Genomic DNA, 12,972 nt, shown 5'->3' on the forward strand with positions numbered 1-12,972 from the left:
CTGTGGCATATCTGCTTCTGACAAGCAGGTGTTTGTATGTTGGGGCCAAGGATTGTGGTATGCTGCGTACTTCTTTCAGCTCTGGCAGCAGAGTTGCCAGGTTACCTTGGACCTGTCTTTCTCTCTCTGAGCTTCAGTTCCCCCCTTTGATAACGTTTTTATTTGTGGACTGCTTTTCTGTCTGCTGTTATAATGTGACTGTAGAAAATCTAGTAATTCCTATCATATCACTTATTTTCCCACTATGTTTATATGTGGATGGTTAGTCAATAAATCAATCCAAAATTGATCGTAAACACTTACCTTCACTTTGTATTCCTGAGCACTGGAAGACAGCAAATAGTTAAGCAGTTATTAGTATATCCTAGTATACTAGTATTTTCAAAGACAGCTCAATCACGCTCCTGTCTGACTTTTGCTGAGGCTGAATTTGATATCAAATGTGGGATTCCTCTCACCAAACTTTAGGTATGTTCTTGTAAGTCTAGGCTTCTTCCATGGCAGATGTAGAAAGATGAAACCCTTGATGAAACCCCCAGTTCTTCCCTCCTGTTTTGGGAACAAAACCCTTCATTATCTCTCGCTGTTGACTGCAGAGGAGCCTGCGTGCCTGGATTACACTGGACTCCTAGATTTTAATGAACTGATGCAGGTGACAGACATCCCATCCCTTCAGTCTAAGCAGTAAGCTAAAGCACAGTTTGAGCACCTGGCAGATTTAGAAACATTTTCTGGGTAAGATAAAGATCTAAAAATAACCTTGGATAGAAATATTGACAAAGATCGAGTATCATAAAAATGGTGTTAGATATCTTAAAAAGCACTAAACATAATTTAGGGTGGTATAAGTATCTGTATGAATCAAATACTGGACTGTATAAAGAATAATTAAAGGTTTGATGAAGTAGGATAAGTAATTTGGAGAATGAGGCGTAAAGAATTTTCTGATTTTATCTGTGTCAGAAGAAGGGTTCTCCTAATTAAAACGCGATCCGTAGTCTCCGCTACTTACAGAAGCTTTCCTAAAAAGAGAAAAGCCCCCAAAAGGCTAAAGCAACCAGTTTAGAATGGTTCCAGAATTTATTTTCTTTGGAGTAATTCATATGGATCCAAAATTTTGGAAAATTTAGGAATATCCATGTGTAGTTAATGCTTCCCTCTTCCCCTTCCCTTTCCTCGCATTTCCTAGCAGAATCCCACCTCACAGGGAGCTGCAGTGCAGGGAGGAGGTGGTGTTTGCCACGATGCTTTGGAACTGCCTAATTGCAGCATGAGCTTTAAATTCTCCCTTTGATGAGGAGAAGGTTTGAGGTACTCTGTAGAGTTACAGTGACATCTTCTAGCATGATCCAAGGAGCTGGTCACAAGTCTTGTTGAAATACTTTTTTTCAGTGGGATTCAAGCTGTGCGTTCATTCACTTCTTTGGTAGTGTGTACTCCTTAGCAGCAAATGAGGTGATATTTGCTCAGGTAGAATTCCTGTTTCCACTGAAATCAATACCAAAACTTCCACAGGCATCAGTGAAGTAAGCCTCTTGAGGATCCTGATGTTTTATGGAGCACTTTGCTTGTTTAAAGACTCCTGATTTCTTTGTTTGAAATACACCATCTTTTTTTACTAGGGCTGTAAACGGTATATTGCATTACTGTTTCCAAAGCTAAAGTATCTTTTCCAATTTCCAAGGAAGATATATTTGTACTTATTAGCCATGGTCCATTCATACATTTTTGAAAGAACTGCAGCTGACATTAAGACCCAGTGTGATCAAATGGATTAGGCTAAATTTCATGAGGAGTGTGTACCAGCAGAGCCTTGTAGGTTCAAGACCAGGCTTATAGCTTCTAATGAAACTTCAGATGTAAAATAAAATAAAACATGAAACAGACTGAAATACAATTGTTCACCAATAGCAATCAAAATACGATATGCTCAGTGACAGTAAAAAGTCCTTCTACCTCCTGGGAATCTGTTTTACACAAGAAATTATTTCTGAAACCTGGGATTGAGAGGAATGGAAAAAATATTCAGGGTAAATTCACTGAATGCACTGAGCAGGCCATTGGGAACTGCTAGACATGACAGCTTCCCATCGTTGAGAGTTACATGTATCTGTGTCCCCTGTTAGCCCAGCACCTTTTAATCCCATTCAGTAGTTACAGACAGGTTGGCAGTGTTACAGTGATAGCCTGGAGAAGTAGTCAGATCTTAAAGCCTTGTGGAATGGGTGCCCCAAATCTGTTGTTGCTAATAAGAATGCTGCACCTTGCTAGAAAACCTGCCCAAAATGCTGACAAAGTGGTCTCAGACACAGGACAAGGTCTCACAAGCCCGAGGAGAAGTCTGGAAGAACTCACCTCAGCCTGCTGGCTACACTCCTACTAATGCAGCCCAGCGTTTGGTTGGCCGCATTTGCTGCAAGGACACGCTGCTGACCCGTGCTGGAGCTGTGCATTGGGACCCTCAGGACTTTTTCTGCAAAGCTGCTTTGTAGCAAGTTGCTGCCCAGCCTGTCCTGCTGCATGGGCTTGTTCCATCCCAGGCACAGGACTTTGCATTTGGCTTTGTAGTACTCCTTGAGGTTTCTCTTAGCCCGTTTCCTCAGCCTGCCTAGGTGACTCCATGTAGCAGACTTGCTGCATTGATGGGTGGTAGCCCCAGGTTGGTGTTAGCTGCAGACCTGCCGAGAGCTCCGAGGAGCCACGTGCCAAAGTTGTTCCCTGAGATGGGTCTTCTCACTGAGAGGTGTTAATGTCTTGTGAGGAGGCACAAGCACAAACAGCTTCACAATATGAGCTTATAAATAACCTCGTGGTGAGAAATAGCTCTCTCCCATGGGCAGTGCTGTCAGTCTGGTACTGCAGGGTGAAGTTAGTACCGCTTTAACATGAGTCCAAACAGAACGACAGAGGATAATTTCTTAAATCTTACTCTCGTAGCAGTGTTTCAGGGTAAGTCAGATCTCAGTGTATAGATGGAGGTGAGAGGTGTGGGGATATGTCTACGAGAACCACATGAGACAGTCTTAAACCATGGAGGTAGCTTTCACACTGAGTATAGGAGAGGAGTTTGTTTTCCCATAGCTGCTCTCTCCTCCATGAGATGATTCCCAGTCTGATGTCACACCTGCGTGACTGTGTAACATGCCCAGACTATTAATTTTAGAGTTATTAGCTTCTCTTTTGTTACCTGTTGCTTTTTGGCACCAGATTTTTAACCCCTGGGATGTTGCTGGAACTGCCAAATCATTCCCCTGTTGTATGCTCATGGTGACATTTGTCAGTATTTTGTCCCTTAATGGAAGATTGTGGGAGTCCAGTAGCAATTCCCAAATCCCTAAAAACTGATTAGCAATTATTGTTCTCTACGTGCTTAATGGGGAGATTAAGACAGACCACCAGGTGTTTATGCAATAACACTTCATGGCATGGAAATTCAGCTCTAGCTGTTGAATGATGAAAAGAGGGTAAATGCCTGCCCTCAGAGAGATCAGCAATTATTTTGATGCTTGCATTATATCCCAATTTCCCTAGCAGGTTATGTAGTCCTATTATTTCTGAGCTTTTCATTCCATAATGTAGGGGTTTATCTGTGTTTATAGTAGCAGAATTGATCTGTAACTGCAAGATCAGCTCTTGTTAAAGGCATTTTTCTTGCACAATCAGTACACTGTACAGCCACGTTTTCAGTCTGCCCCTTTGCGTCTAACATGGCACATCTGTGTACGGCAACAATGGAAACGGGGCTAGGCATTGCAGGTCTGAAATTAGTGATAGTAAAATAGCTCAGCAGCTTAGCAAATGCTCTCCAGTAGCAAATCGTATCATTCACTTACGCTGTCTTCTTTTCTGTTTCAGGAGGTTGGGAGCATTATTGGAAAGGTCAGGAAATTACTTTCTCTCTTTATTGTCACGTAAAAATATTGTATATCTGTTCACTTCATCGGCCCAGGCTAACTTTTTTTTTTCCGTTTCTTTAACAGAAAGGTGAGACAGTTAAGAAGATGAGGGAGGAGGTAAGACCAGCCTTGATGTCTTGTTTTCTTTCCAGATCAGGGAACAACTCGGCGTGTACAGAACGACACTGCCATCAAGCGGGCAGTCCATTTCACATCATCGCTCCGTTACACCAACTCTTGTATAAATAAAATGTGCTGGCCTAAATTAAGCACTGCTGTTAATGTAGCATCTTTATCACCGCAGCAGTCTGCAGGCTTGCATTCCTGTAGCAGTACACATTATCTCAGGAGCAGCTTGGGCAGCGTGATTTGGTGCATCCAAACCATGATATTTCACCACTATTTCCCTTACCACACCAGCATTGCTCCTGCATGCAGCATGGCCTCCTGGTAGAGAGCTTCCAAAATCTGAAACCACGCTTTGGACTGATGCTGTGGAAGGTCTGGGGGTAGACACGACCTTCAGCAGAGCTGGAGCCAAAGCATCCCTCTGTCTTGTCTTGGCACAGACAACTTTTCACTGTTTTGCAGCTGTCAGTAGGCTGTGGACAGGTAGACCTGCACACCAGCCATTCACATCCTTCGAAAAGGCTGTAAACATGAAGAGGCTAACTAACACAGGGCACTGCATAAACTTCAGTCTCCCCAGGTGTTTGGAGGCTTCTTTCCCTACCCCAAAGCAAGGTGCAGTGTCTTTGGAGGATTATACCTAGCTCCAAGGCAAAGGTTATGGACCCACACTTGTCTTGCGAGTCAGCACATCTAACCTGCAGGTTGCTGTAACTTCCCTTCTTTGAATCATTGGCTAAAAGCATAAGGCAAAAGAAAAATCCTCCTGTTTGAAACTTCAGGAGTGAAAGCGTACAGAGAATGCCTCAAGAAAAATTGATTTGGTTCTGGGTTCTCTGTTGTACTTTATTATGTCAGCTGCTTTGTTGTTTTGTACAGATAGAAGGTCTCTGGCAGGAAAATCTCCATATACTTGCAGTGAATAAAAATACTGAGATACATCTTCAAATATACACAACAGGGAGTTCATTTTCAGGCTGACTGAATACAAAGCTCCTTTTTTGATAAGAGATTTCATCCATGTTTTCATATATAAGTACAGTTGATAGGACTTAAGAAAAAAAAAGTTTCCAATGTACTAGGTAACAGTATATTGGCAGTTACAGTTGAGAGTTGATTAAATGCATTGTAGTTTAATTAATAATTATGATCACAGATAGATATCTTTAGATATAAATTGTTCTCACAAAGGGGAAGCTATCATTAGAAAAAGTGCTCCTGACTTCTGGGTCAAACATCTTAGTGAAGTGTTGTAGTTCCTGGTTAGTTTTTCAAGGTAAATGTCAAATATTCATCTTCCATTCCTGAAAAGTTGTCACTTACATGTAGTAGCAAGAGGTATAGTTTCTTTGTTCATTTTTAAAAAAGGAATTATATGCCTCTTTACTACCAACACAGGACTAATCAGCTATGTCTTCAAGTGACAATAACTCAGTCCTTCTTTTAAATGACTAACTTCTTCAATACTTGTTAAAAAACAACACATAATTTTATTTTAACTCTCCTGACAGATGTAGTAAGTTGCAATCCATCTTTGTGGAACAAAATGCAACATTACCTTGTTCTGTCATCAGAGAAATATCACAGAAAAAATGAATCTGAAGAAAAGCACAAAGCCCACCAATCTGTGCCCTGCAGTCATTAACTTTCTACACAAATTTTGGAGATTGCCACATCACCTTTTAATTGCCTGGCCAGGCTCCTCTCAGGCCCACTGCAGAGCAGCATCCCCAGGAACCGACAGTGATTCCCACAACCAAACGCTGCTGCCAGTTTGAACCAGCCCTGGGCTCGATCTCCTTCCTGATTGAACACTGATGTTTGATTAGAGCAATTCCCACTTAGGTTCAGCTGTCAGAAAAAGTGACTGCTGCCCTTTCTTATCTCTGAACATTGAGTATATCTGCCAGCAGAGTCTGTGACAGCAAGATTTTTCTATTAGTAGTTTCTGGTGTTTTTTTTTTGTTTTGTTTTGTTTTTTGTATTTCTTGTTGTGTTTGGTTGCTGTCACGTGGGGAAATAAGCTATCTGTCTGTTCAGCAGCAGTATACACATGAGTAAAGGCTCAGACACACAGCGTATCAACTGATTTGTGGTAACTTTGAAGGCAAAGTTCCAAATTAACTTAGATTATCTCATATTTGCTAGAGGCTAGCATCCTCGAGAAGATCAGTGCCCGTGGATCAGCTGAGGCTCTATTGACTTCTTAGGCTGCACTAACATATTTCCATGACTGAAACCTCAGAGGAAGCACAGGGTTGATCTTACCTGAACTGGATTCGATTATTATCTGTGCTAAGATCCTTTTAAACATATTTATACCTGATTTAGGGGTTTTTGCTGCACTGCCACAGTGACATAAAGGGGAATAGGTATGCCTGAGAGTCATGTTCATTTGTCTCCAAGACACAGTTCTCTAATTTCTTCCAACAGTCTCCTTACTTTAAGAAAATAACACCATAAATGTTGTGTATCCTACCTATATTTCTTAAAAGGATTGTTTTCTGTATATTAATTGACTAAATTCGTATGACATACAGTTATAAGGAACCTTCCCCATATTCCAAAGCAATGCCCCAAATAGACAGATCAAACACTGTATTTGGGTCCAAACCTCTTAAGAAACTGATGCTCCCTGAAGGAAACAAGCTTGGCTGGAATTCTGCAGCTCCAGTCCTCTTTAAGGTTAACCCTGCAAGATGGGAAGGAAAAGATAATGTAATTATTTGTAACTTTGAGCTACAGAGGTGCTATTTGCATACTGTGATGAAAGCTGGATAAGTGTTTACCAAGACAGAACCTGGCTTCCTGCAGTTAGATGAATTTTTGGAGTGCGATCAGTTTATGCTGAAATAATATGATGTTGGGGCTGCAATCATAGGGGAGTGAATTAGATGCCTCAAGTTGTTTCTTCCCAAACGCTATCCCCTAATCCTGCTTTCTTTGCTCCCTGGGAAGTATAAATTTGAAAAGTATTTGTTCTTTTTGACAGAGTGGAGCTCGAATCAATATTTCAGAAGGTTCCTGTCCAGAAAGAATTGTGACAATAACAGGCCCAACAGATGCAATTTTTAAAGCTTTTTCTATGATTGCACTAAAATTTGAAGAGGTAAGCAAATAAAATACATTTTTCTCTCTTCGGGTTGAAATACAAACACTGTTTGAATTTTCTCATGTTTGCTTTAATGTTAAATATGATTTGTTTAATGTTCTATTTAATAGCAATGAAAGTGGTTGTATTTTTATAAATGCTTTTGGCAGTAACACTGAAGAAAAATAATGGGTCAATTTACAAGCTGTTTGATCATTTCTTTTGCTTTTTGGAGGCTTCAGGGAAAAGCAATTGCTTCTAGTAATGTGCACTAATGGTAAGAAAAACGTCTTGGAAAATTTCTGGTCCCATTGTGGGTTCGATTTGAAAAGAATAATTGCCCAACTTTTAGCTCTGTATTTATATGATTCCATTTGATATTGATGTAAATTTTATATATGTTGAAATGAATATATAATTCATTCAACTAGAAAAACATATTTTATAAACCTGTGTAATTACTAATTACCATATTTAAAGATTGGCTTTTTAAAATAAATTGAAATAAAGGCACTAATAGTAAGTGAGGCAAGAGAGTGCTTAATTTACTGTAGAATTACCACTCAGTGCAGATACGTACCTGAAGTGCTCAGATCTCCTCGTGTTTCATGGACCAACTGCAATTAGATATGGTCACCACTTTAATGGGAAACCTCAAAGAAAAGGCAGCAGACTACCGACCACGAACCTGGTCCCTTAGGAGAGGACTTGACTCCCTCTTCTTTTGAAAATCAGTCATGCAGGTGTCTCTCCTGTCCTCTGTGGACAAACAGAGGCTACTGCAGAAGGCAATTCACCTTCTCCTAAAGAAATTGCCTATGGAGACATGGTTTAAAGCAACTGCAACAGGACAAAGGGGCTGTGTCTCTCCCCTGATGACTAAATTAGTGGGATTTGAATCCCTTTCTTAAGAGCACATTTTTCTTTGTGTTAGTGAAGTTGTTCTCCTCACTTCCCCATAGCTCTGGGAGATACTAGCACTGATGGGAAGTGTCAGTGTGTGGCTTTGTTTATTTATTTATACACATTTAGAGTAACAGGATTAGAAGAGAGTTTGTGGGTCATTGGATCATGAAATCACAGAACCATAGAATGGTTTGGTAGGAAGGGACCTTAAAGACCACCCAGTTCCAACCCCCCTGCCATGGGCAGGGACACCTCCCACCAGGTTTTGGGGTTGCCCAAAGCCCCATCCAACCTGGCCTTGAACACTTCCAGGGATGGGGCATCCGCAGCTTCTCTGGGCAACCTGTGCCAGTGCCTCACCACCCTGCAGTTTTCTGCTAGCGTAAGCAGTATGTTTTGCAATCTCCTTCATGGCATAATCAAAAAATGGTTAGATTTTTTTTTCTAGTGTCTGATACTGGATCCACAACCTCAGTTCTCTGAGATTTGAACACCTTCTTCCCACTCCTCACCAAAATTTATTCACCAGCAGCTTTTACAGCTTTGTTCCTGTGCCAGCACTGGCTGATAAATCTGGCCTTTCCAACCCTGAGGATTCCTCTTAGACACATTTTTATAAAATGGTTTTATTCCCCCACACCTTCGCTTTTGCTAGAATAAATGAGTGAAACTCAGTCTTTCATTCAATGCATTCTACACCCCCCTCACCATTCAAGTAGACCCTTTCTGCCTTTTTGCAGTTGAAGCTAAATGCACGTGTTAATTGCAGACAGGTTGCATATGAAGTTCCACAGGGGCTTATTTAGTGACACTAACAGTCCTCTGTCCTGGCTGTTATGCTAACACAATCCTATCATTGCTCGAAATGCCTCACCTCCTACTAGTGTAACATTTTGCACATAACCATGCTGTGGCTGGCGGGTGTACCCAGCTCCTCCTCAAGTGTTTGCAGTGGGAACCTCTTAGGTCTCGTCAGACGATCTCGTTAGAGCCTAGACAAACAGCTCTTACTTTTTATACTGGAAATGTTAATACCATTTGTATTCCCCCAGTCCTTCATGGTTATTCAGATCTTCCTGTGCAGTATTGCAATCTTTCAGTGTGTTGATAAATACCTTGGTTTTGTGGCATGGTGCATTTAATAAGAATGCTATTTCTTTTCCTTACCAGCTTTTAATGAGATAATACTGGTTTTGAGGTTGATTCTTGCAGAACTGCACAAGTAATTATCTACAGTCCAATTTTAAAACCACCTGTTTTCATCTCCTTCACAGCTTTATCTCCTTGCCCATCTCACACCAGTCCCTGTTCTTTCTAGCTTAAGGGACTGTTTCATGTACAGCACCATACCAACCCACTGAAATCCAGAGAGAGCAACCTCTCTGCAGGAAGAACATGTTCTATTTAGGACCTTGTCCCGCAAAATGCTGCGGGACTCTTTAACAGAGCTAATCCCTGCCAGTTCCCATCAAAATGAGAACCCAATAGAAATAACGCTGCATTTCTCATAAAAACACTGAACACTGCACAGCATCAGGTCCCCATCCTGCCCATCCCCAAAAAACACTGTGGTATTTTTGAATATGCTGTAGCTAGCAATTGGCAAAGAAATGTGAATTTATGCATATTTGCCCTCATAGATATTAGAGGGTAATCTGGACTCACACCATTGATTTTAGCAAAAAGGTATTGGCACTTACTGTAGATTTCATGCATCGTATATATTCTGAAGTATCTGTATTTAGTTTCAACATAATTGGCTTCCAGTGTATTTAAAAGAACAGTGGTAAAGAAAAATGTCTCATATAATCAGTTAGGTTTCCTATAATTATTCTTGTCAGTACAATGAGGTAACTGTAGTACTTTGGAGTCAAAATGAAATACTGGTTCAGAAATTACAAATGAGCTAGCTACCAACTATTATTTCTCATGCATACCTTTTTTCTTGGAGATTTCTTTAGCCATTTGAAAAGTAGAAAATCCCACTGCAGTTTGTCATTCTTGCTATAAAAATATTCTTTCCGTTATGCTAAGAAATCTGAATATTCCTTTTTACACACAAATTATTCTTCAGCCCGTTTATGGTTGGAGGACAGCTCTTGTAGCAGCTTGGTCTAAATATGAAGCTCTTCCTTATCAGTGCAACTGAAACCCATCAGGGTGGTTACCAGCTAGGTCTGTGTAGTCTGCACAGTATCCTTTTCCCAGTGTCCACAGCCTCAGCCTGTCAACACAGCCAGAACAATTTGTAAATTAGAGCATTTCTGCTCTTCATGATAGCTGTGATCACAAGGCTCTGTATATCTCTTCTGATGCAGCAAGAAGCACGTCTGGATTTGGTTTGGTTTGGTTTGATTTTTCTACTTTCAGCATGAAGTCCTTGAACCCTTAATTTCAACCCTACAGATATAAAGGTGGGGATAAGCAGGTCTAGGAAGACATGGGAGCTCCATAACACTTTTCTGATGTTAGCAAAAATCTCAAAATTGTGGCTAGAGAAGAAAAAAAAAAAAGATACGGAGGAGTATTCTCTGTGTTGTTTCTCTGCAGCCATTTATCACTCTGCTTTGTCAGCCTCCCCAGATAAAAGTTGTTTTTCTAGCAACCTGATGAATTTAGGAGCTAAGTAGGTAATCACATAAACCATTAAGGTGTTCACTGCAGAGGAAAAAGAGAATTGTTTAAAAATGACACTAACCCAGACAGACCACAGGAGTTGCCAGAGGAGACATTGTAGAGCAGTGATTTCCAGATTGGAGACTGAGACCCAAGAAATGCAGCTGTTAAGTTCATTGCTGGGTAGGGCAGCTCTGGTTTGGGGATAAATCTGTATAATCCGCTGCAAACCATGTATGGTAGGTAAGTGCTGGAATAATTAGCAGGCAGAGCTGGGTGGTCAGACCTTCTCCAAATAAATTAGAAAAGGGTTGATGGAATCCTTGCTCATTTGTGAATGTTTATGAATAATTTGCTTAGCTCTAGGGAGAAGAAGGGGAAAAAGGGAAGGTGATAAAACACCAAGTTGCTGCTATGCCTGAGGCGTAGCAAATCCTGATGGTGATTACCAGGTGAGGAGTCACCTCACAGACTTGTTTTGCTGACTGTGAAAACTGGCAGGTTTAACATAAAGGGGGGGCTACAAGAAAGATGGGGAGAGATTTTACCAGGGTATATAGAGACAGGACAAGGGGTAACAGTTTTAAATTAGAAAAGGGTAGATTTAGATTAGGCGTAAGGAAGAAATTCTTCCCTCAGAGGGCGGTGAGGCACTGGCACAGGTTGCCCAGAGAAGCTGTGGCTGCCCCATCCCTGGAGGTGTTCAAGGCCAGGCTGGATGGGGCTTTGGGCAACCTGGTCTGGTGGGAGGTGTCCCTGCCCATGGCAGGGGGGTTGGAACTGGGTGATCTTTAAGGTCCCTTCCAACCCAAACTATTATAGGATTCTATGATATAGAAATGAGTAAAGAAGGATTATGAAACTTTTTTTTTTTCTTTCCTGGTGGTTTGTTACATCACTGAGCTGCCAGGTTTGCTTGCCTTGGGGGGAGCCTCCAGCACTGTGACTCTGGGTCATGTTACCTGCCCCAGAGCTGGGGACACCAGAATGTAGGGCTGCTGTGAAGCTCCAGCACTGGGACGCATCTCCCAGCACTCACAAGCACCCAGTTAGCTCCTCCTGGCTGAGGAGCAGATGAGGAAAGCAGGCAAAAAGCCATGCAAGGTCCAACTCCAGTGTCTTACAGATGGATGGAGTGCCCCAGAAAGTTAGAGGTTAAAGAAGCAGGGGTCTTCCAGCTTGAAAGAAAACTGTTCTGTGAGAATTTTTCGAGCCATCCCTCCCTTGGGAACCTGCAGATCTGGAGAGGTTATTTTTGTTCTTTCATCTTTTGTTGTGTTTTCAAGCTGGAGTGATGCTTTTATGAGCTTGTCACTGAGACTCCATGTTTAGGCTTGGCTCCTTTCAAATGATGAGGAGAAAATAAAAATCACAGCGACCTTCAATGAACTATGTTTGTGAAGTGCTTTTGAAGGCAGTAAGTGCAGTGAATGCTTCAAGGCCAGGCCAGTTATGATATGGACGTGGGAGACATTATTGGAGTCGTGCTGGGTGGCTTTGAAGTGAGTTATTTGCCTACATCTGGATGATTGTGTGCCACCACCTGGCATGAACATGATCTAGTGAGATGGTATCTTCCAGCTGAAAAATTGGCACAACTTGCACTTTATTTTAGATACATGGGTGCTGCAAAATTCTGCTATCCTTCTTGCTTTATTTTGGATTGCAATCTCTCACTGACACTGGCACTAAATGAAATGTGAGTTACTGGCTGGCAGAGAAACAATCAGATTGCTGTCTTATGGCATGCAGCCATGCCTCATTGTGTTCAAGATTTTTTCATCTCTTTCAAGCTAAGCAAGGTCATACTGAGCCAGTTCTTAGACAGCAGAATGCTACCTCCACAAATGCAGAGGTGCTGCAGGGAATGGTGCTGGTGTTATGGAGCTGAGCTCCTGCACCACGTCAACAAGGTGTGCAGAGTTGTTTAAAATATTTTCTTTTTTAAGTTGGGGTCTTCACACAGTTGGGGTTGATCACACAGCATAGGAACTTTTTTTTGTAAAAGTGGTAGTCTTGATAAATAAGGATATAAGGTATCACATTAGTTCTGTCTGCTGTAAATCTTGTTGCATCTTAAATGAGTTAAATGAATATAAAATGCATCTTTTCTATCGTTCTTATCCTAATCTTTTCTCTGAACAGTGCAGTAGCTGTGCCATGCCACCTCACTTACAAAATTAGATAGTCTTTTCAGCTCACTGACAATGTTAGCAAACCACACCAACATTCCCGTGAGCTGTTGGACAGGTGCTATGCAGCTTGTGGATTATTGTGGTTTTTTTGGTCATAAGTGCTTTAAACAGCATCCTGTCATTCAGTGGAAAGATCAGC

General features: G+C 41.4%; 1 protein-coding gene across 23 annotated transcripts in view; it reads left to right on the forward strand.

The window, feature by feature from the left end:
* The window catches only part of LOC106045020 (poly(rC)-binding protein 3-like), a 514,073-nt gene that overhangs the window by 461,434 nt on the left and 39,667 nt on the right, over nt 1-12,972 (forward strand). For all 23 annotated transcript variants that reach the window (XM_066992636.1, XM_066992634.1, XM_066992642.1 and 20 more), the window contains 3 exons: nt 3,856-3,879; nt 3,981-4,013; nt 7,018-7,134. In XM_066992636.1, the coding sequence (XP_066848737.1) occupies nt 3,856-3,879; nt 3,981-4,013; nt 7,018-7,134 (174 nt within the window). The remainder of the gene's footprint in view (nt 1-3,855; nt 3,880-3,980; nt 4,014-7,017; nt 7,135-12,972) is intronic.

This window comes from Anser cygnoides, chromosome 2 (genome assembly GCF_040182565.1).
Source record: "Anser cygnoides isolate HZ-2024a breed goose chromosome 2, Taihu_goose_T2T_genome, whole genome shotgun sequence".
NCBI classification, from domain to species: Eukaryota; Metazoa; Chordata; class Aves; order Anseriformes; family Anatidae; genus Anser; species Anser cygnoides.